This window comes from Balaenoptera borealis (genome assembly GCF_965194805.1).
Source record: "Balaenoptera borealis genome assembly, chromosome: 12".
Taxonomy (NCBI): Eukaryota; Metazoa; Chordata; class Mammalia; order Artiodactyla; family Balaenopteridae; genus Balaenoptera; species Balaenoptera borealis.
Genome location: NC_138869.1, coordinates 36,481,105 through 36,505,616, shown reverse-complemented (window position 1 = coordinate 36,505,616; position 24,512 = coordinate 36,481,105). Strand labels below are relative to the sequence as shown.

The 24,512-nt window shown below is 41.2% G+C and overlaps 1 protein-coding gene across 5 annotated transcripts in view; it reads right to left on the bottom strand.

Moving 5' to 3' along the window:
• The window catches only part of ARHGEF3 (Rho guanine nucleotide exchange factor 3), a 307,479-nt gene that overhangs the window by 11,169 nt on the left and 271,798 nt on the right, over positions 1-24,512 (bottom strand). For all 5 annotated transcript variants that reach the window (XM_082344797.1, XM_082344798.1, XM_082344796.1 and 2 more), the window contains 5 exons: positions 14,428-14,598; positions 11,706-11,768; positions 9,465-9,561; positions 9,228-9,304; positions 4,373-4,630 (listed from right to left, as the gene is read on the bottom strand). In XM_082344797.1, the coding sequence (XP_082200923.1) occupies positions 4,373-4,630; positions 9,228-9,304; positions 9,465-9,561; positions 11,706-11,768; positions 14,428-14,598 (666 nt within the window). The remainder of the gene's footprint in view (positions 1-4,372; positions 4,631-9,227; positions 9,305-9,464; positions 9,562-11,705; positions 11,769-14,427; positions 14,599-24,512) is intronic.

Below are 24,512 nucleotides of genomic sequence, written 5' to 3'. Positions count from 1 at the left end.
GAGTTTCCCTAACACAAAACAAGTAATAAATGGAACACTTTGGTGTACAAACTTTCTCCCTGTTTCTTTTTTCCCCCTTTTGGTTTTCAAAGATGACTAATTATTTATTGTTACTTTCAAAAACAAACAAACAAGAAATTTCACAAAATATTCTAAAGCTATGACTCATCCTTCAAATTAATTCAATTAATGCTTGTTGAGCATCTGTTCAGTGTCAGACTAGGTGGTGTCATTCAAAGAAATGAGACAGGGTCGCTGCCCTCAAGAAGCTTAAAATATATGGGAGGTATCTGAGCAATTGTTTTATATCTACCTTATCTTTCTACTTTATTACATTTTTAATATGTAGTGAAATCCATACTTTTTCCTTGTTTTTAATAATTAAAAAAATTTTTTTCCTTTTTTTTTTTTGGCTGCGTTGGGTTTCGTTGCTGCGTGTGGACTTTCTCTAGTTGCTGCGAGCAGGGGCTACTCTTTGTTGCGGTGCACGGGCTTCTCATTGCAGTGGCTTCTCTTGTTGCAGAGCACAGGCTCTAGAGCACGCGGGCTTCAGTAGATGTGGTGCGTGGGCTCAGTAGTTGCGGCACACAGGCTCTAGAGCGCAGGCTCAGCAGTTGTGGTGCACAGGCTTACTTGCTCCAAGGCATGTGGGATCTTCCTGGACCAGGGATCAAATGTGTGTCCCCTGCATTGGCAGGTAGATTCTTAACCACTGAGCCACCAGGGAAGTCTCTCCTTGCTTTTAAAGACCTTTGTGGGGCTTCCCATGTACCTAGAGCCCATGCTCCGCAACAAGACAAGCCACCACAAGAAGCCCGCACACCGCAACGAACAGTAGCCCCTGCTCGTCGCAACTAGAGAAAGCACACGTACAGCAACGAAGACCCAACGCAGCCAAAAAAAACCCAAAAAAACCCCAAAAAACACCTTTGCATTAATTGCTGTGGTTCATCTTATCTGCTATTACTAGGTGTACCTGGGCAGCTGGAATTAATCAGTACTTGAGTTAATTTTCTGAATTTCCTGCAACTATCCAGGAAACCAGAAGGAAGATGTACTATAGGCATAAAGATATGTTCATTTCCTAATTTAACTCAGGAATTGAACAGCGGGCATTTCACGTGAAGATTAATAAACTCAAAAGCCACAGTGGTTCCTTAGGCAGCTATGACTACTCTCAAATGCTGCTTTTCTCTCAGGTGTTTGAAAAAACAAAAAGAGACAAAAGAATGGAAACAATTGGTGTTATTCCATATTCTATGTCTATATTTATCATAGAAACTCTGGGTTTGCTTTCATTTATTGAAAATATTATTTTGTATTTATATTGACCTGTATACCATGAACTAATCCACCTGCATACCATGTCTAATCTCTCTGCACTGGTTCTTGAGAGGAATTTATTTTGCAGAATTGCAGCAAGGAATAAAGTTACATATAGCAGATTGCCAATAGCAAACAGTCATGGTAGTTGTGCATTTAAATTAAATTTATTGTTGTATCTCTCATTTGGGTTCAAACTGAAGGGCAGGGGCTGGAAAAGGAAGATGATAAAAGATACCTATAACAGAACAGGGATTAAACCCACACATGCTGGAATCGTCATCCTCAAAGTAGAATCTGAAGGTCCTGTCTGTCTAGTCCCTTGTGCGGTAATATCTACTCGTCGGCTCCCGACATGGACCAAGAATAGCAGCCTTCACTGCTGTTGCATCAAAAGCAGGACTGTTCTTCCCATTAATTCCAGTGATACTTTTTAAGGAATTGGAACAGTGGCAAGCAGAGGGAAGAGATGGTCTGCAGGATCATTTTCTGGCTGAAACAATCCTTAGAATTTAAAACATTAAACAACCAGATCTGGAATATATGAATATCCAAAGTTCTATTTTAAGATGTTCTCTTTGGGGGGAAATTTCTATCAACCCTCCAAAATACTACTAAGAAATTTAATACAGATGTAGTTTACCCACTGCATTAAAAGCAAGACCTTTCTTTAGATCTAATCATAAGACTGAATGTTTGGTGTAGAAGCAATTTACTTAGAGTTCCCTGATTTTTCCCTTTTCATAGGTGGAAAATTTATTCAGGGCACATATAAGTCAAGCTACATTGGTACTGTGGACTTTATGGTTATCAAACATTCACAATGCACTCAGGAGTACAGGGCTAAATATTTCTGTTCATCTACGGTAATGCCACAGGGATTTTGAAAAGAAGAGGGAAAAACTGCTGTGCCTATATAGTGTAAATGGGCATTTAGAAGACTTGCTTTGCAGACACTTTCAAATGCAGGTATACCATGCTTCACACATAAGTCTGCCTGAATAACTAGGTGCAGATTCAACTTTCTAAAATAGCATCACATTTTATGCACGAGGGAAACTGGCGCATCCTTTCATATTGCAAACAATCATATTCTTATCTGTTTTTAAATTCAAACTTTAGCTCACTGGGTGTTTTTTTAAAACAAAGCATTATTCTTTCATGCTGCATATTAAAAAGAAGAAATCTTTACCGTAAAATTCAGAGCAGGCTTGTTTGCTTCAAAAAAGTAATTATTTAGACTAGTTTGAGCTCCCTGTTGTTCTCATTCCTACAGACCACACACTTGCTGGGATGAAATATGGAGAGGAGGCAACGCTATTGCTCTTTCCAGTAATGAAAACAGACACGATGAAGTGAGATGGGCTTCATCCCTGGTGTCTGCATCCCTCATCATGCTGGATTGGTAGGCTAGTCTGTATGTTGGGCCTGCCAGACACATCAAACACCTCTTGAATCAGGAGAGAGTCTTTCCTTGTTCTTCTCTATCCCCACACGGACAACTGGCCCAGCTCTGTACCAGTGAGGCCCCTCCACAAAGCCTGGTGGCCAGACAGCTCTCTGCAATTCCAAAGGCAACAGGGGCTTAAAGAAGTAGCCAGGCTTTCAGCTCCATAGGATCATAAAGAAGTGGAAAAGTCATAATATTTGCAGTCTACACTGACAAGGTTCAGATATCTACTCCATTACTTGCTGGCCCTGGACTTGGGTGAGTTATTTAACGCCCCCAAGCCTGATCTGGAAAAGGAAAACGGCCCTAACATGAACGGGTACCTCACAGGTTATTATGAGGATTAAATGAGATACATAACCCATAAGGCAATTACATAAAGTTGATTTACTAGATGCTCACTACATGTCAGCAGGTGTTACTATTATTATTGCTGTTGTTGTTACTACTTACTATTAAGTAAGTTAAGTCCTTCTCTGGGAAGAGATAGGCAGTTTGCGCCACAGGCTCAAGGCTTCTGATTTTCCAATCACCTTTGCATATCACCTTCTGTTACTGTCCCAGACCCAGTCAGGCAATGAGCTCTTTGAACAGAGGCTCTCTTAGCCTCCATACCCACTGCTGACTCCCTAAGCAGGTTTCCAAGACTGCACATCTGGACCACCGCAGCATCCTCCCAGCTTGCTTCCCTGTCCCTAGTCTCCTCTGTCCCCTGTCCTACAGATGAAGAGTGACACGTCCGAGATTACACAGCTTGTCAGTGATGGAGCTGGGATTTGAACGTTGAATCTAAGCTACTTAAAAAACAAAAGCACAACAAAGGAAAAATGTCTCAAATTGATATTTAAAACTCCCTATAACCAATGTGAACCACCAACCTCTGCCCCTTCTCCTGCTGCTTTCTGAGTATCGCTAACCCCAGGCAGACTGATCCATGGCATTCCCTGGCATGGCCTGTCCTGTCATTTCTTCACACCTGTGCCCAGGCCATTTGCTCCTCTGCCCTGCCCCGCAGAGCCCCACAATCAGAACTGAGCTCTCTGGGCAGAACGCTCACAGTTCACCAGAGTCTTACAATATGGACCCCATTTTTCCTGGTCTTCTCTTGCTGCTATGGAAGAATCCGTATTTCCCAAACCATCCAGCCCCGTACTCAATACAGTTGCTGGGGAGTAGGTTTGACTAGGCTCCATGTTTCAATCTGGGGCCAAGGAGAGCTGGGTCTTAAATGGGTGTTGACTTCACAAATGGGCTTTGGTAAAAGGTAAAAGGCAACTCTCATTTGCTCACTAAACAAAGCTATTCAGTTTAAAATCTCCACAGAGATCTTAACCCTCACAGTCAGCAACTGTAACAAACAGATTACAGAGTCACCTATACAGAATCAAGAAATTTTAGAATTAAAGGGACTTCAGAGTGCATTTCATGTAAATACTGCATTTTATAGATTATGAATAGTGCTGATTTGCAGAATCAAAACATGGTTAATGTCAGAGCCAGGCCTGGAACCCAAGATTCCTGAGTCCTGGTACCCAGGGACCCTTCACCTTCTAGCCATTGGGGAAAACAACAAGGCAAGACAGAAAGGAACAAACTCACAGCTTCTTCCAGGTGCTGCTGATCTGGATTATCATTTGGTGTGTGCCTCAAGATTTCTCGAAGAAGCAGAGGGTATTTCACCAGACGGCTCCTTGGAATATCAAGGAAATTCCAGAGATCTAGTTTGCGGCTAAAGGGGGATTCTAAACATCGCTGCAGGAAATCTTGGACTCGGTGATCTTGTTTTTTGTGGTCCAGCAGAGCTTTGGCAGCTACTTGATTGCTGCAGTAGCTGTCGTAGGAGCTGAGACAAGGCAGCTAAGAAAGGAACATTAAAGGAGGGTTGGAGCATTAAAATAATTGTGCTCTGAAGCTACATGCTAACATCACTCATTGGGACTGAAGAAAACCTAACTGGTCTCCAGGCCTGGCCAACATTCCTTTACCTAGATGGCTGGAGGAGACAGAAATGGAATCTTCAAAATGGCTCGCAACGGATAGTTCTTTAAGCTCCTGCTTGCTTGCACAAAGTTATTTTCTTAGTGGCATGTTTACTTTCTTGATTGTTAAGACCTCAGTAATTTGTTTGCATTTCTGCCAATCTAAGCTAGACACAAAAGAACTGGAATTACTGTATACGCACACAATTCAGAATTTTCCTAAACTGGAATTATGGCATACGCATACAGAATTGTCCTAAACTTTCAAAAGTATCTGGTGAGAGGAAAGTCTCCTATATTTTTTTAAATAAAGGTTCTTTTAAAATTATTAATAAGAAACTAATCTAGAAGACTTAGTGGCACAAAAAGAAAGGAGTCAGACTCCACAGCCCAGCCCTTTGCATGGCCCAGCGCAAGCACCTCTACATTAGTTTTAAGGTACCTGATTCCAAGGCGGACCAAATATAAAGCACTCCAAGAAGTTAAAGCAAAAGTATAATTACTAAAAAATTAGATTCAGAAAGCCTTTAGAAACATCTTTTAAATTAGTTCTGACAGGCCAGAATGATTCTTGGCTATACCTAATGGTTAACATCACAATTCCATGCAAAGAACAATTTAAGCTTAAAGACTTTGGAACACTTCAAGTCCACTATTTTCCTTCCAGTGAAATACTAATTTCCCTGACATGTCCCATCAGTCACATGGTGCAAAGAAGGAGTCAGAGACTCAGTGAAAGCGCTGCTCATCTCCCTTTTCCACTCCTCCCTATGACAGCATCCTAATGCACGGGCTGTCAGCTTCCAGAAAGTCACTGGAGGCAATAAAATGCAGCCATTGGCCCTGCAATGTTTGCTTCTCTCCCTGGACTAGGAAGCCGCTTTTACCATAACTCCTGCTCTGTGGAGGGATTCATTGCAAGACAGTGGCAAGAGGGTCTTTCATTTCTGCATCCTTCTGTGCAATGGGCCTACTGTACAATAAACATTCAAAGTCTGTATTCTGAATGAACAAAAGAATGAATGTTTAATGGATTACCAGATTAGGTAATATTTGATGGTTTGTGAACACAGCTTAAAAATAAGTTGTGGCAGCATCTGAACAATGGGTCAAAGTTTAACTATTCTGCTACTTCTTTTATACCTTTCTTTGAAATTATTTTCTCAGTGACTGAAACCAAACAAGATACCATGAAAGTAATGTTTAAAAACTTCACTGTTGAGTTTAACATTCCTTGGAAATGCCTACCTTCTTTACATGTTATTAAAAACCTCTATTTGTGTTAAAAAGAATTATAGAAATTCTTTTCTCAATGTTATATTTGAAAGTAATGATAATTGGTGCTTACACACACAGACACACACACACACACACATGCACAAACACCCTGGATGTGTAATGTTTAAAAGTTCACTGTCGAATTTAACATTCCTTGGAAATGTCTACATTCCTTACATGTTACTTAAAAAAAACCCTCTATTTGTGTTAAAAAGAGCTACAGAAATTCTTTCCTCAATGTTGTATTTGAAAGTAATGATGATTGGTACTTACACACACACACACACACAGAAACACACACACACACACACACACACACACAGAGATGTGGCACTGTGGCTTGTAATTTAGATCTTCAGAATTAATTAAAAAGAGACTCAGGTCCTCTTATTTGCATTTCCACTTCCTGGCTTTTTAAAAAGACCTGGAAATGCCCAATGTTTTCATTATGGAGAAACAAATCAGTAGTAACCATCAGATGTAAACTAGCAAGGAACCCCAACCACACGGCCACTTGCTGTCCAATGGGCCATTACCTTCTCTGATCCTGCCGCCTCTGCTGCCATGGCAACCAAATCTGGCTCTGGTCCTGTGTTCACAGCTCACAAGGTGCTCATTTCCTGAGCATAACCTGAAAAGCTATCTGGTTCAGCCCACTGGCTAGAAAAAGCCACAAGTGACCTTTAACTAGATAGGGAATGAAGAATATACACATCTTGGTTCCAAAATACGCTGTGATAACTCAGCAGTTAAGAGGACAGACTCTGGAACCAGGGAGTATCATGTTCAAAGCCTAACTCAGACAGTTAATAGTCAGGTGACCCTTCAGAAGCCTCAGTTTCCCCACTTACAAAATGCACATACTAATGTCCTCTTTTAGTGAGATACTGAGATATGGCAGATAAAAAGTGTAACAAGAGCTTGGCTCCTGGTTAAGAATTGGTAAGTAATAGCTATTATTAATATTATTATTATTTAACCCTAGAATATTTTCATTGAAGAAACTGTGGTTGAGAGAAACAAAACTACTTGCTCAGCTGGAGACAAAACCAGTCTGAAATGTGTTTGGCCTCCCCACCACCCTCGAAAGCTCTGAACTATTCACCATCTCTTTAAGTAGACTATCAAGAATTTCTAAGGGAAACTCTCAGCCTTTTTTTTTTTTTTTTAAATTCTTTCTATCTTCCTAACATGAAAAGTGATAGAGCAAATGTATTTTTTTGCTTCCGTGTACCCTGACTCTCTCTTTGGAATGCAAATTTAATGAGAACCCAAATTAACATGAGAACTTGCTGCCTTGGAGACTTGATAAATTACTTCATTACTGAAAAAACGTTAGCATGAAGATGTCACTTGGGAAGTTGTTTCTTTATGAGAAGGGGAGGCTTATGAGAACAGGCCAACCTATGGTTACTGATCTTCAGTAACGAGGGTGGTTCCCTGAAAAAAAACCCACCACTCTGTTTAAGGTCTTCAAAGTAATTGATTCATTCTAAGGTCAAAAGGACTGGCCAGGGCTATCTCACTTGGGAAACTCACTTGTTTAAAAGGGTTTTTTATTTTTTTCACTTTTTTCCTTTGGGGGGAAAAAAATCAATTTTTCATGGGTTGAATGGGCTCTGACTTTTCTCATTCAAAGTCCACTAAGATGTTTATTTTGTTCTGTTAAAAAGACCAGAACTCAAACAGATGTACCCCTTGGTTTACAATTCCCACTCACATGGACACATCTGCAGTTAAAAGAGGGAAAACATTTAACTGCTCATCGGTCCTGATGAATAAGGACCGTTTCTCATGAGGTCTGGTAACAGTGGGCCAGTTGTTTAATTTTAGGCTGCTCTTCAAGCTGCAAGTTCCCATTTGATGTGGGAAGTGTCCAGATAGCAATGGACCGGCATGGTCAAACTTCTTTGGGGTATGTACAGAAAATGACTGCAAAATCTACCCCCATATCAAACCAATTTCCTAATGAAGTGCATTTATTTCAGAAAAAAAATTAGTAACAAGGCAAATGTGTTCATTTTTGCTTCTGGCATGAACTGACAATTTGTATATGACGTCTGAGGAAAACTTGTAGTTCTACATTGCCATCTTGTCAAAAACAGAGGGGTCATCATGCTATTCTGGAGTTGTGCCCTCACTCCCACCGAAGCAATCCACAGACTGAGGAAGTTGAAGAAAGATTGAGGCAGACTCTCTCTTCTCATTACACCTCCTCTGTCTCCAGCTGGCTAACTCTCTTTAGAGAAATTTCTCTGTGGGCTAATGAAGTTAAGCCATCTAACATGGCTCATAATAAAATCAAAGTCAAAAATTAAGATGAATGATCTCTCCTGAAATATTAAGGCAGGTTTTCTAAATTATTCATCTTAGAACATTACTTGCCTTTCAGATACCCTTGGGATATTTCAGCCTCAGTGCTAAAATTGACTCCTGAACTAACCTGGGGCAGGGGTGGAACACTCGAGGACTCACAGAAGGAAACAGAAATGATAATAGGGAGTGGTGGGGACTGTGGCAAAATAGAGAGTGCGTGCCTTGTCTAAAATAAATTACAACTGAACAACCACGTTATGCACTCAATACAACACCAGTTCAGCCCCAGAACCATAAATTAGAACCCGTAACCTAAAGTCACAGGTGATTTCTTCAATTAGGAAAGGGTATGGGTTATATTGGGATAAAGATCAGCATAATAACCAGCTCTCTTAAGAAGTTACTTAGGATCAGATATATGCTAAACACTAACAACATTTATGAAATGACATTTGACCGTAAGAGTTTTTTTTTGTAGCATGAATAAAAGCTTTCTTAGTGATGGACAGGAAGCTGTACATAAATTTTTACTAGAATAAAAAATGTAATAATTATATTCGTAATTGGCCTGATGTGAATATTAACTAGTTTTACTTTCTTTAATGTGAAACTAGTAACAATTTCACATGTGCCTTTACTTCTTTTATTGCACAAAGACCATGTTATCTTTAAATGCAGTACATTTATAATAATAAAAAAATTGTTTCCATGCTTTGAGGAGATAAAGGCTAAATGTAATGATAAATTTTACTAGAAATTTGCTATTTTAATTTTTTCTGATGTGAAACCAGTGTTTGCCAATAAAACGAGTCTCGCTAAAATGAAACTCCATCTACATTATTGAAATTTATCTTCAATCAAGACCAGAGAACTTTTCTTACCCAGCCCACGAGGATGGGGCCGACGTGCTCAGTTGAGCCATCGGGCTTCCGTACATCTCGAAGCTGACTAAGGAGGTCTGGTAAAAAAACAAACAGAATGCTTATTTTGTTAGGCATTCAAATATGAACAGGGCTGGGAGATTTTGGGTTACTCACATTATTACATAACCATGACTTGTTATAAGACAACTCAATTAACGCTACAAGTCAGGACTCATTCTGGTAACAAAATTATACCTTCATGTAGAGGAATCAGGGAGTCCAGTGTTCCAAAAATTTGATTCAACTCTTGTTCTGTCATTATGGAGAGTTTCAGCATGGGGTCATGATAGGCCTGCACAAGAAGGGCAAGAGATGGAGGCAAACATTTAAAATCAGAGGAAGTAAGTTGTTAATGTAAATGCCTTCTGAGAGGCCCTACGCAATAACAAAATATTTGGCTCTCCCCACGACTTCTCCCATAATGCTGCACAAACAGCAGATGGGTGTGGTTGGAGCAGATGAGAATCCAGCATTGCTTTGAGCCTTTTGTGGTTGTTGATAAAGCAAAGCAGATTTTTTTAAAGCTTCTTTTTTTTTAATTCTAGTATATCTTACATCTCGGAAAGGGCACAAATCCTAAGTATAGCACAGATTTGATTTGTATAATGTTTTAAAAATTAACTTTATTGAAGGTCCAGCAGCTTGAAAATCTCCCACTTTATACAAAATTAGTTACTAGCAGGTTATTTTTCAATTAGTCCATATTTAAACTAAGTAAAGGAAGGGGGGAAAAAAAGGTGCTTGGTATCCTTTACTATGGATTTGAAGCAAAGAGGGCAAAACCTCTGCCAATCTTATTACCTCTTATTAATGACAATTAAACCACATGAACACATACATATACCCAGGGCACTGCAACAGAATACAAACACTCAGACCGCACAGTCCCTGCCTTGAAGGAGTTTTATGAAGCTAATTGGGAAGATTAAAAAAAAAAAAAAGGCATGGAAAATTAAATATATGTTTAAAAAGTAGTTCAAGATTAAAAATAGGACAGTTGTCACACTGCAGCAAAAATTCATCAAATCATAACTGCTCTAGAGGATCGGAGAATTAGAGGTAGAATGGCTAAGGGAGAATTTAAAGATGAGCTGCTTGGCATAGAGAAGGAGGCAGTAAATACTGTTGAAGAATGAACTGAGACTTGAGTTTGATTCTGGAGGATAGGTGGATATGGATGGTTGAAAGGAAAGGGAAGGGTTTCCAGGAAGGTAGGACCAGCAAAGCAAAGGATAGAAGTGAAAAAGGGAAATCTTGATGCAGGAAGGAGGAGTTGGACTTATGACCAGCAAGATGTCTCCCAGAGTTAAATGCCTTCTTTTTTTTTTTTTTAAATTAATTTTATTTATTTATTTTTGGCTTCGTTGGGTCTTCATTGCTGCGCATGGGCTTTCTTTAGTTGCGGTGAGCAGAGGCTATTCTTCGTTGAGGTGCACAGGCTTCTCATTGCGGTGGCTTCTCTTGTTGCAGAGCACGGGCTCTAGGCACGCAGGCTCAGTAGTTGTGGCGCACGGGCTTAGTTGCTCCGTGGCACATGGGATCTTCCCCGACCAGGGCTCAAACCCGTGTCCCCCTGCATTGGCAGGCGGATTCTTAACCACTGCGCCACCAGGGAAGTCCCTAAATGCCTTCTTTGTCCTCCCCATCTTCCTCCTCCTCAGCCCTGCCCAAAACTCAGTTTCTTGGCTGCCTCCAAGAAAAGCTTGGATAGCCATTTCTCAGGAATGCTACAGATGGGATAAAGTTGGACTAAGGACATTAGCATAAAGTTGGACTAAGGACACTTAAAAGAAGGGAAGTATCTTTCCAACCCTCTGATTTTTCAAGGAGGCTGTGAGTGTCAGATGAAGGATTCTGGATTTTAGCCTCCATGGGGGTCAGTGGAATGGAAAGGTTTTCGAGGAAGGCTGTTGTCAAGACTATACAGACTACAAGGCATGAATTTCCTCTCCCTTCCCACACACAAAGTGATTAAAAACAAGTTTCCATATAAAAGACCCTAACTTACATGGTAGTGTGCAGTTGCCTCAGTGAACCACTTTACCCACTTATGGGCTTCAAATGACTTTCTAAGACATGGTTCCAGTTTCAGATGTCTACACACTCTCTCCCAGGGATGAAGGGGACCTGCGTGTGAGACTTCTAGGACAATGAAATGCATGTGAAGCCAGGCCCGATGAATACCTTCTGATTAAACTGAAATATTCTTTGCGGTGCATTAGAGACTTGCAGAGGAGAACCCCTAATGGTGCCAGGTCTAGAGCCTTCCTGCTTTGAGACATTTTCCCCACTACTTGGTTTGTAGGTTCTTCTCAATTTTTGATGACCTGTCTTAGTCATAGAATGAGTACTCATAAAACACAATCTTAGAACTGTGAAATTACTCAGAGGAAAAAAGCAGGAGGTGACTCAAAGGACTACTGGATTCGAATGTACCTTTTTTGCCAATTTCAAGTCCTCTATTAAATCTTCTTCTCCTTGAGAAAGCTCAAAGATCGCCTGCAAGGAAAGATAAAACACATTTACTGAACTTTCATTTTCGAGACCAAATTCAACTGATGCTCAAAGCCCCAAATCTACTTATTTCTTAAGGATTTTTAAAGGATTCTTAAGAAGTTAAATTGACCCGAACCAATTGCATCTAGTGGCTAAAACCTACAAAGAAAAGATTTTGCAAAACTTCTGTGTAATGTGCCTATTTGTTTGTGGGAGAAAGAGTTTCCACATATGTTTCTAATCCAACAAGTCATATTTCATTTACAGAATTGTGATGCAGCTGAACAAGATGGAACTATTTTAGGTAAAATAATTAGAGTTTGAGCCATGGATTCCATGTCTCTTTTGTCAGTGGCAATCATAATAAATGATTCGGGGTCTGTTCTCAGTGATGGACATGGAATTATTATTAATTGGGCCATCACAATTTGTCTTCCTTCTATTCAACAGAAGGTAAATCTCAACAGAAAGCTTTATTCCCATCAGCCACTTGTCTTTAGGCTGCATTGCAAGAAGAATCCAATATTTTATCACTCTAGGTGTCTGGTGAAGTTAATTCATTCTAACTTACTTCTTGGCCCCGCACTGCACAATAAATAAAGTTACAGGAGCTGGCTGTGTGCAAGAGTGTGTAAGTGGACACACTGATTTGCTTCTATTAAGCCATCATAATTTAAGAGCTATGATGTGCAGAACAGTCTTTCACTCTCATCTGAGAGTCTCAACTGTTGGCAAACTTTACATTATTAAAGAACTACATGCCTGTGGTGACTACTACGTTTCTTTCAGACCAGAGGGAAGAGGCGAGCAGGCTTGGAGAACACCTCCATCCCTGGGGTTGGTGGAGAGCAGGACAATGAATGTGCTCCCTGGCCCAGCGGGCAGAGGCAGAACACTGCGCTGGAGGCCAGTGCATGGTGACCCCTCTCAAGGCCCAGTAAAGCTTCCATGTCATGCCCTCCGGGTACTCTACTTTGTTTAACCTTTTATTTTGAAATAATTAGACTCACATGAGAAGGTACAAAAATAATACAGAGAGGCCCTGTATAGCCATTACTCAGCTTCCTCCAATGGTGGCATCTTACATAACTAGAGAGCATTATCAAAACCAGGACATGGGTGGTTGCAATACAATCAAATATTTTTACTTGGACCTTCCTCAGATTTCCTTGTATGTCTGTTTTACCAGAGCTCAATGTGGCCCCCAAGAGAGGAAAACCATAGAACCCCATACTGGGATACACCACAGTCAGGTGTCTGTGGAGGGCGGTGGGCAGCACAGTGTCACTGTGAAGACCATGGGATTTGGTTCCCAGCTCAAGCTCTGTAACTTTCTAGGTGGGTGACCTCGTGTTCACTGTACCTTAGTAATCTCCTCATCTGCAGAATCAATCCTCCCCTCCTTCCTTCCTTCCCACCGTACAAGTTATATATGCACACTATTACACAGAAAAGTATAAAGAGGAAAATTTTAAATTATTCACAATACCATTTGTTAACCACTGTTAAGACTCTGCCATATTTCTGCAAATGATTTTTTCAGTGTACATATTATTTTAAAATTATTTATTCATTTTTTAATAGACAAACATTGACATGGTTCAAAATTTATAGTGTAGGAATGGGCACACGGTGAAAACTTCCCTCTCACCTCCTCCTTCCCACCACCCAGTTACCCTCTCAGGAAGCAACAATGTTACCAGCTCCTTATACGTCCTTTCAGAAATATTTTATGCGTCTATAAGCAAATATGTGAGCACGCACACACACACACTCATTTTTACTTTTTTTACATAAATGGTAGCATACTATACCACCCTACTTTGTGCCTTGCTTTATTCACTTAGCCATACGTACATATCATCACTTCTCGTGTTTCTATATTTACAGAATATATGGACATTCACTATGGAACCAGGACCTAGTAATAGATGTTCAGGTTCTTTCTGGCACTATTGTAAGCATTACTGTGATGAATAACCTTACACGTGCATCTTTTCATCTGTGTACAAGTGTGCCTGGCAGATAAAGTCCTAGAAGAGAATTGCGGAGTCAAAAACCTAGAAAGTTTTCAAGTACTCCTTTTGCCAGTGTCAGGTTCTCCACTAAAATAGATATTCCAAGGATTTCATTAGATGATGCACCCTTGAAGTGTTTAGCACAGCCTGGCACATGACAAGTTCTCTATAAAGTAGTATTATCATAGCCATCTAGGCTACTGATACAGAAAATTTACAGGGAATGAAATTAACTGCATTCCATATTAAAGTTTTCCACAAAACTGGATCAAAGTTTCATAAACTGAATATTTTAAAATATTCTAGAAGCTGCTATTAAAATATAACTAAAATGATTATTTCTGTGAACTCTATGGTCCTAAACAGACACTTCCTGATTCATCTTCTTTGTAAATTCAGATTTTCACATCAGTTTCTTTTTTTTTTTTTTCCCCACATCAGTTTCTTTTAAAAGTCAGGGCCACACCCACCCAGCTGGATGCTGGTTTCTCAGCTCCTTACAAGGTCTGACATCCCCATTTGTCGTCCTTCTATCAATGCAGTGAAGAACTGACTTGGAGACCGCGGTGTAGTCCCCAGCTTGGCTCTCGCCTGCAGTGTGCCTTGTTCTAGACACACGGGCAACTCCGGGGGTCCCAGCCTACCTCCTGACGTTTGATTTCCTTGGACGTGAGCATCTGATTGACGCACACGTCGAAGGTCTCACTCCACAGCTTGCTGTCTCTCCGCTTCGTGCTCGAGGGGGCGGCATTTCTGGACCAGGGTCTGGGGGCGAGGAGGTCAGGGCGGCTCTCGCTGCGGAAGCTGATGGAGCGCTGAACAATGAGAAAAACAAACCGTCACGGGGGCAGCAGCAGGGCTGGGTGGATCGTTTGAGTGGCTTCCTGTTACTGACAGAACATAAATCAGACATTTGCAAGAAAGAGAGGACAATGCCACAAGGCCTGTGGGAAGTAGGGCATTGTCTTGCGCCTACGTGCTAAGGAAAATCGGGCAAGGGGCCGCTTTCAGAGACATGAAGGGAGTATCCGTTCTGCGAGACCGGGATAACCAAGTGTACCACAGCACAAGAACATTTCAGGTCAAATGCATGCGCAAAGGCGGCTCTCAGACAAGCGATGAGCTCTACTTTTTTCCCGTGGACACCTCTGCTCTTGAGAACAACAAAGGTTAACAGTAGTGGATGTCCTTAAAAAAAAAAAAAAAAAAGCAAAAAGAACATCTGGCCAGTACTCCTACTCTCCTCCTCCTTCTGGGAACACTATCCCACTCTCCTTGGGTATCCCCTCTCACGTAGTTTGGGCGGGCTCCCCCAGACCTGACCAATCAGAGTACTCCACCACCCTGGTTCAGAGAGGGACACGCGATTCCCTGAAATTTGCTGTGTGCTTCATGGGAGAAAGAGCAGAAGCTTTTTCCTTTGGGATTGTAAGCTCACGAAATAATATAAGCAGGAGTTTCTTGAAGCAACTCTCTGTTCACACAGAAGAGTGTGTCTGCTATAGGAGAGAATAAAGGGACACAAAGAATGAGGGATGGAGAGAGAGTCCGAGGGAGGGAAGGAGGGAAGCAGCAAGCTCTACCCACACTCAGCCCCTGGATCTCAGTGTGCTTGAAGCCAGGAAGAGCCACTAAGACTAAGGGCTAATATTGATACATTCCTCTTTCTGCTTACATTCACCTCAGTTGTGGTTCTCTCTGTCAGTTACCATCTTGGCATCAAATGATGCCTGTCCCGAGTTATGTTCTTATTTTACAAAGAGGTCCTGGTAGACTTTGGGGTGGTCTAATCATCCAAAGTCCTCCCCTGTGGCTGAAACGTGCTACCACAGTGCTTTCTCTTGACAAATACAAATGATCAAGAAGAAAGCTGAATGCATCATTTTCAGCCTTCATCCTAGATGATTTCAACACACTTACTGGAAACTGCCAAAGCAAAGAGTTGTTGCTGTGCTGAAAAGCCACATTCTTATTTAGCAAGTGTTCCCTGCCATGGCTGTGGCCACATGTCTATGGCCTTCAATGTGAAGTTCCAACTCCTTATTTTGGCACAGAAGTCCTCTTGTAATCTGACCACAGTCTATCTATCTAGAATCATCTCCTGCCACTCACCCATGAGCCTCCTATTCTCCAGCCCTACTAGGCTATCTGCCATTCCCTAAATGTACCATGCTTTGCCATTTGCTGTGCTTCCTTCAAGCAGTCTTCTTTTCCTGGAATGCTTTTCTTTCGTTGCCTTGCTGGCTAACTCCTAACTGTCCTTGGGATATAACTCAAATGCCTCCTCTAGGAAGCCTTTACCAGTGTTCTCCCATCCTTTCCCAGAACAATTTGGACATCTCTCTGATATAGTGATGATCAGATTTTATTATACTTATTGGTCACCTGCTCTGAATTACAAACTTCCTGAGGGCAGGAACTGACTTTGCATGTGACATATGAGCCATCATCTCTGAGACATTATAAGGTAGCTTCCAAATATTTTGAGATTCAACCATAAAATTTAAGAAAGTAAAGAAAATTTTAAAAGAACTATTCAACATAAGGGCGTTGTTAAACAAGTTATAATTCATCTGCTTGATAGGATGTTATCTAGCCATTAAGACAATTCTGAGATACTTTTAACAGGTAAAAATCCTTCCTTTGTAAGTTAAAATAAAATTAGGATTAAAATCTGTATATGAACACTTTATAATCATGAAAAAATGCACATGAGCAAAGATACCAAGGGAATGGCACAAAATCTATTGTTTTTGCCTGATGACATTATAGGTAATTTTCACCCTAGTTTACAAATTTGTATAATTCAAGAAAAATGAATAAATGAAAAACGTAAAAAGAAACTGCCCCTCGGTCTAAGGGGCTTCAGGGTATCACCACAACCTTCTGGAAGCAGGAAGCGAGAGCTCTGTTTGCAAGCAGTAACACAGTTCCTCAGGCTGGCCTAGGCACCTGTGAGCTCCTGGGCTCATTAACGAGCTCATGATCGCTGGACCAGCCCTGTGAGGGTCAAGAAAGTACTTGCTCCAAATGCAGTTTACTGATAGTATCTCACAAATCCCTGTGATCTCTTGAAAACAGGCCTTTATAAACAGTGACCAGACTAATACTTGCAGATCCCCGCCCCCCCCCCCCCCCCCCCCCCCCCCCCCCCCGCCGGCACTCAAAATCAATTAGCCACAGGCACGGAAAGGTCAAAACAAGCAAAGTGAGTCACCAAGTAACTCACTCATCTCAGTTTGCGGTTCTGATGCCAGCTGGGGCAGGAATTAAACAGCAGAAAGAGGAAAACACAAAAAAGAAGATTCAAAATCAAAGACATTTTCCACTTTCACTTGAGAGAATCAACCGCCTTCTTTGTTCCAGTGTCAGCCCCTGACCAACTTCAAGTGTCCCCCCTCTCCACCACCAGTTTGAAAGTAATTTAGGCTAACTTTAAATTTTCATACAAAAAAATATAAAATTAAGTACAAATCCCCTCATTTTCCCAAGTACACTTCTAGAAGTAACTGCTATAAGTTTGTTCGACGTCTTTCCACACCTTTTCTATGCATTTGCTAACATTCACAGAAAACAGAATGTCTTCTCTTTTCACTCAACAACATGTCTCTCCATGTTAGAATATAAGACCCACTCTTAAAAAAAATAATAATTTATGGAGGTAAAATTCACACAACATGAAATTAACCACTTTGAAAGTGAACAATTCAGCGGCCTTTAGTACATTCACAGTGTTGTGAAACCACTACCTCTAGCTTAAAAACATTTCCATTGTCCTAAGTCACTCATTCTTTTTTTTTTAACTGAGGTACAGTTGGTTTACGACATTATATTAGTTTCAGGTGTACAACATAGTGATTCAAACATTTTATAGATTATACTCCATTTATAGTTATTATAAAATATTGGCTATAATCCCTGTGCTATACAATACATCCTTGTAGCTTATTTATTTTATATATAGTAGTTTATACCTCTTAAGTCACCCATTCTTTTTTTCTTTATATCTTTATTGGAGGATAATTGCTTTACAATGTTGTGTTAGTTTCTACTGTACAACAAAGTGAATCAGCTATATGTATACGTATATCCCCATATCCCCTCCTTCTTGAGCCTCCACCCATTCTTTTTAATGGCTACAGAGTTAGTGTCCCATAGTCTGGATGGATTTAATCAACCTCCAACTGATGGACATTAAAATCGTTTCCAGTGTCTGGCTATTATAAAAAGTGCCTTAGTGAACATCCTTTATGTATTTATGCTGGTATTTCTGTAAGGCAGATTCCTTGAGTAGAATTCCTTGGTCTAAGAAGTATCAGCTTCTTAACATTTGATAAGTACTGGCAAATTGACCTTCAAATAGTCTGTTCAACTTCATAGTCTCCAGAAAGGTATATGACAGTACCTTTTTCTACACACTCATCAATAGGATATTATTATCAATCTGATAGGAAGAACAAATACATCTTAATTTCAGTTTCATGTTTCGAACATAAGATTGAACATATTTTTATGTTTTTATTGAAAAATTTCCCAGAGTTGGAGACTTTTTTCCTGTTGCAGTTTGGGGGAAAAAAAGAGAGAGGTGAGCTATACTAGGGGAGCTCTGTCTCTAAGAATTCCTGGTTTTGTCTTTCCTTTGTGATCGCTGGGCTCGGGTACTAAGGGGGAAGGGACAGGGATGAAGTTCACCACGTATATCACAGAGGGGCCGTACATACTTGCCCATGCTTAGTACTTCTGATGAGTTCTCTCTGATCCTCACAACCACCCTGAAAGGTGAGAGTTTATTCCCATCTGGCTGATGATTAAACTGAGGCTAGGGAGGCTAAGGTATCTCCCCAGCTAGGATTCAAAACCAGATCTGTTTGACTCCAAAACCTGAGCTCTTTCTACTACGGGGACTGTACCTGCTGTTTACATGCAAATCATGCATCGCAGGGAGGTTTCAGTCAGATGGGAGTCAGCCTTCTTGGAGTTTGAGTCCAGTTAAGAAGAGGGAATGTTGGGCTTTCCTGGTGGCGCAGTGGTTGAGAATCTGCCTGCCAATGCAGGGGACACGGGTTTGAGCCCTGGTCTGGGAAGATCCCACATGCCGCGGAGCAACTAGGCCCGTGAGCCACAGCTACTGAGCCTGCGCGTCTGGAGCCTGTGTTCCGCAACAAGAGAGGCCGCGATAGTGAGAGGCCCGCGCACGGCGATGAAGAGTGGCCCCCGCTTGCCGCAACTAGAGAAAGCCCTCGCACAGAAACGAAGACCCAACACAGCCATAAATAAATAAATAAATGAATAAAGCCAGAAAACATCTTTAAAAAAAAAAAAGAAGAAGGAATGCATTTGCTCAGTTTTAGGAATAATGACTGAGTGGCTCTTGAACCAATCAAACCTCAGATTTACACCTTTAATTTGGATGGATTAAAACAAACATTTCGTCTTTTTAAAACTCCACTTAGAAAGGGGAAGGATGCTGAAAGGAAGAATCCCAAAGAAATAAAGAATGCTGGACAGAGGTGTGGTTAGGAGCTGGCTGGCCCTGGAGACAGCTCACAGCCAACCAGGCCCAAGCCATGGGGGGTTGTTCATGACAGTGCTGGCCACACACCACACCTGCACCCCTCCCAGTCATCAGCACAGCTGGCCACAGGTAGATGAGGGGATGGGAGCTAGCGGAGAAAAAGCGACTACTGCTAGGAGGAAAAACCCAAAGAAGAGGAATGCCTTGAGAGAGAGGAGAACAGCCGCATCCCTTCCAGTGCCCCTGCCACTGCCCATCCCCCTGCTCTGGCTATCTTTCACCATGTGCTGTGTGATACCATTGACTGGTTTGTTTCTGACATGTCTGTTTCCTCCCAATAGAAGGTAAGCTCCTTGAAGACAATGATGTCTATTTGTTCTGTTCACTGATGGATTCACCAACACTGGCACATGGTAGGACCTCAACAATTTTGCTTAATGAATGAATGTCGTTGCTTGTATGTGCTGGGCTCTGTGAGTGGGGCTTTAGAGCCCTGCTATGCCCAAGAGGTGAGGATTCCTACTCTTTTTTTATAGATGAGGAAACTTGAGGCTCAGAGAGGGTGATTCTTTGCTGAAGGTCATGCAGCTAATGAATGGTGCTCCAGAATTTAAACCCAGGTCAATGGTGAACTCAGGATGACAATCCACGTCTGGTCTATTTGAGTCCAACTCTCCCCACCCCTTGCAATTTTTTTTTTATATGCTTTTTTTTTTTAAATTAATTAATTTTATTTTTGGCTGCGTTGGGTCTTCGTTGCTGCGCGCGGGCTTTCTCTAGTTGCGACGAGCGGGGGCTACTCTTCATTGTGGTGCACGGGCTTCTCATTGCAGTGGCTTCTCTTGTTGCTGAGCACGGGCTCTAGGCGCACGGGCTTCAGTAGTTGTGGCACGAGGGCTCAGTAGTTGTGGCTCGTGGGCTCTAGAGCGCAGGCTCAGTAGTTGTGGCGCACGGGCTTAGTTGCTCTGTGGCACGTGGGATCTTCCTGGACCAGGGCTCGAACCCGTGTCTCCTGCATTGGCAGGCGGATTCTTAACCACTATGCCACCAGGGAAGCCTCCCCTTGCAATTTTTAACCAATATCCTACCCTGCTTCCTCTAGGGTAAAATTTAAAGTGTGTTGGAATGCATGTGCCCAAATAGATGAGTCTCAGGCTACTTCTCAGTCTATGATAGGGAATCTCAGCCTTGCCACCACTAACGTTTTGGACCAGCATATTCTTTGTTGTGAAGGGCTGTCCTGTGCATTGAAGGATGTTTAATATTATCCTCACCTCTAACCACTAGATGACAGTAGTGTCCCCCCACCCCAAGCTGTGACAACCAACACATCCGCAGATGCTGCTGAATGTCCCCTGGCGTGAGAAACACTGGTTCACGGTGACAAGGAGAGGCTCACTTCAAAGTAAGGGACCCAGCTTGGAAGGGACTGGATTCAAAACAGAATCATGTACATAGGTCCCCCTAGTTATGGGGATTCTGGGCCTGGACTGAAAAATGTTCCAGGACAAGCAAGAGTTTCCATGAGGGAATCTGGGCCAGAAAATGAGTCAAAAGCCCAAAGCTCATAATTACTGGCAGCTAAAATAACAATGGCCATAGCAGGCACAGATACTGCAGATTTAGGAAATGGGTGCTCATGTTTATGCCTGAACTGGATATATGGAAAAGATGCTGTAGGTGGGAAAAGGGGGCCCCTTTACACGTGTCAGAGGAAATGTAAACCCAGCATGTTAGGCATGATGGAAGATTTGGTTTGTTAATGCTGCCTGTTCCGTGGGGTGCTCCCTTGTCCTTTTCCCAAAACAGAAGGTCTCTATGGCCAAAGATAACATGCTCCAATAAAGAGTTCAAGCCAGGGAAATTCTCTACATTTACCCTTGCTATTTTGTAGCAGATAGCTTACTATTGAATGGATTGACTTACTTCACTCTGTATGACAGACTCTAGGTCCATCCACCTCACTACAAGTAACTCAATTTCATTTCTTTTTATGGCTGAGTAATATTTCATTGTATATATGTGCCACATCTTCTTTATCCATTCATCTGTCGATGGACATTTAGGTTGCTTCCATGTCCTGGCTATTGTGCAGCAAAGCACACAATAGGTTTTTTCCCTATAAAGTGGTGATGAATTCTACCCTGCAGAGTTGTGAATGAGGCCACGAACATAAAGGACCTTGCACAGAGCTTGGCTTGCTGTAAATACTGAACTAATGAAAGATGTTAGTACTAAATTTAAAATGACAAGCTTTAAGTTGCAATAGTCAACTATTACAACAGTCTAATTATTATTGCAGGAATAGTAAAGATGCTGTAAATACTGAACTAATGAAAGATGTTAGTACTAAATTTAAAATGACAAGCTTTAAATTGCAATAGTCAACTATTACAACAGTTTAATTATTATTGCAGGACTAGTAAAGAACAGCAGAAAATCAGGAGTTCCTTTTAACACGGAATACAGGTTACTCCTCAACTACATCCTTACCTTCCAGACAGGCAATAAGTACAGTTTCTGGTTGCTTCCCCCAACACATACACACACACACACACACACACACACCTCTACTCCTTGAGCTCATTCTCCACATCTGCCAAATAACTTAGGACCAAAGATTTTATCAGCTGTAGAAAGTATATGACCTTGGATCAAGGGGTGATATTTGAGGTCCTTGGAGAAGAAAATCATGGTTGCCAGCCCATGGAGATTAAGCACATATGCTGGTACTCTTCCTACTTACTTCTCAGATCTAGATGGCATCAGTCTTTCCACACTCCTTCCTCAAACCTGAAATGTCCTCTCTCCCCTTCATCCTCATCATCTCTGAGCCATTCCAGGCCCAACACAAACCCTTGCACCCTTGCCCAAAGAGAGGGAGAAATGTGACTATGAGTCTAGAATTAGGATGTAAGAACACAAAGAAGCAATTCTGTCCAAGACAGATACATATCAAAAGTAGAGGCCTGATGCTCAACATCACTAATTATCAGAGAAACGCAAACCGAAACTACAATGAAGTATCACCTCATACCAGTCAGAACGGCCATCATGAAAAAGTCTACAAACAATAAACGCTGGAAAGGGGTGGAGTAAAGGGAACCCTCCTACACTGCTGGTGGGAACTAAAAATAGAACAACTGTATGAGCCAGCAATCCCACTCCTGGGCATACACCCAGAGAAAACCATAATTTGAAAAGATACATTCACCACAACGTTCACTGCAGCACAATTTACAATAGCCAAGACATGGAAGCAACCTAAAGGTCCATCGACAGAGGAATGGATAAAGAAGTTGTGGTACATATATACAATGGAATATTACTCAGCTGTAAAAAGAACGAAATAATGCCATTTGCAGCAACATGGATGGATCTAGAGATTATCATACTAAGTGAAGTCAGACAGAAAAAGACAAATATCATATGATATCACTTATAGGTAGAATCTAAAAAAATGATACAAATGAACTTATTTACAAAACAGAAACAGACTCACAGACTTCAAAAACAAACTTATGGTTACCAAAGGGGAAACGTGTGGGGGTGCAGGATAAATTAGGAGTTTGGGATAAACATATATGTACACATTACTATATATAAGATAGATAATCAACAAGTACCTACTGTACAGCACAGGGAACTCTACTCAATATTTTGTAATAACCTATTTGGGAAAAGAATCTAAAAAAGAATGGATATATGTATACGTATAGCTGAATCACTTTGCTGTACACCTGAAACTAACACAACATTGTAAATCAACTATACTCCAATTAAAAAAAAAAAAAAAAAGTAGAGGCCTAACACTAGTGCTATCAGATGGCTTGGTGTTTACACTCTTTGACCAGAATTCCACTTCTGGCAATATAATGTAAGGAAAGAAGAAATAAAGACATATACAAGATTTGTGATCAGGATGTTTAAAGCAGTACTATCTATAATGGTGGAAAAATGCAAACAATTTAAGTATTCAACAATAGAAGGGTGATTAAATAAACATACATCCTTTTGACAAAATACTATATGAACCCATTAAGAATTGAGATCATGAAAAATATTTAATGACATGAAAATGTCTTTATACTGTAAGGTTATTTTATACTGTTAAGACAAAAGCAAGTTAAAAAATAGTATGATTACAATTTTGTTTTTAAAAAATACTCACACAAGTATATAGTAAAAGAAAAGATTGCCTGAGTAGATACCAAAATGTTAATAGAAGTTTTTTGGTGATGGGAAGATGGGATTACAAGAACTTTTATTCCCTTTCCTGTGCTTCTCTATATTTTTCATTTTTAAAAATGATGTTACATAATCAGAAAAGAAAGCCCAATAGGAGGTATTTTAAAAAAAATAGGACAGGTTGGGCGGGAGGGACAAGCACTGAGGAGGCGAGCCGGGCAATGGCGGGGATGGCGCTCAAGAGGCTGATGGCCGAGTACGAACAATTAACACTGAATCCTCCGGAAGGAATTGTGGCAGGGGCCCAGAAGACACCTGTTTTGAGTTTGGGGTTTCTCCTGCCATCCTGAGTTTCCCACTTGATTACCCGTTAAGTCCTCCAAAGATGAGATTTACCTGCGAGATGTTTCATCCGAACAGTAAGTGCTTTTGAAGTAGTTTCTACAGTTCCAGGAGAGGCCTAGAGATTGTGTGCATATGAGCATTCATGGTATACTGCTATTCTGCTGTGTGTTTGGAATTTTCCATAATACAAAGTTTAAAAATTCATTATGGTCAGAAGAGTTGATTGAGGAAGTCAACAAGTTCAAGGTGATTAACTGTAAAATGCAACTATGAAGAGGATTGTGGGTAATTAAAAAAAAACTAATAAGGGCTTCCCGGGTGGTGCAGCGGTTAAGAATCCGCCTGCCAATGCAGTGGACACAAGTTCGAGCCCTGGTCTGGAGTATCCCACATGCTGTGGAGCAACTAAGCCCATGCGCCGCAACTACTGAGCCTGCGTGCCACAACTACTGAAGCCCTCGCGCCTAGAGCCTGTGTTCTGCAACAAGAGAAGCCACTGCAATGAGAAGCCCGCGCACCGCAATGAAGAGTAGCCCCCGCTCGCCACAACTAGAGAAAGCCCATGTGCAGCAATGAAGACCCAACGCAGCCAAAAATAAATAAATAAAATAAATTTTAAAAAAAGATTATATTGAAGATAAATACATTCTTTAGAACGATACCTGTGATGTAGTTTAAAGA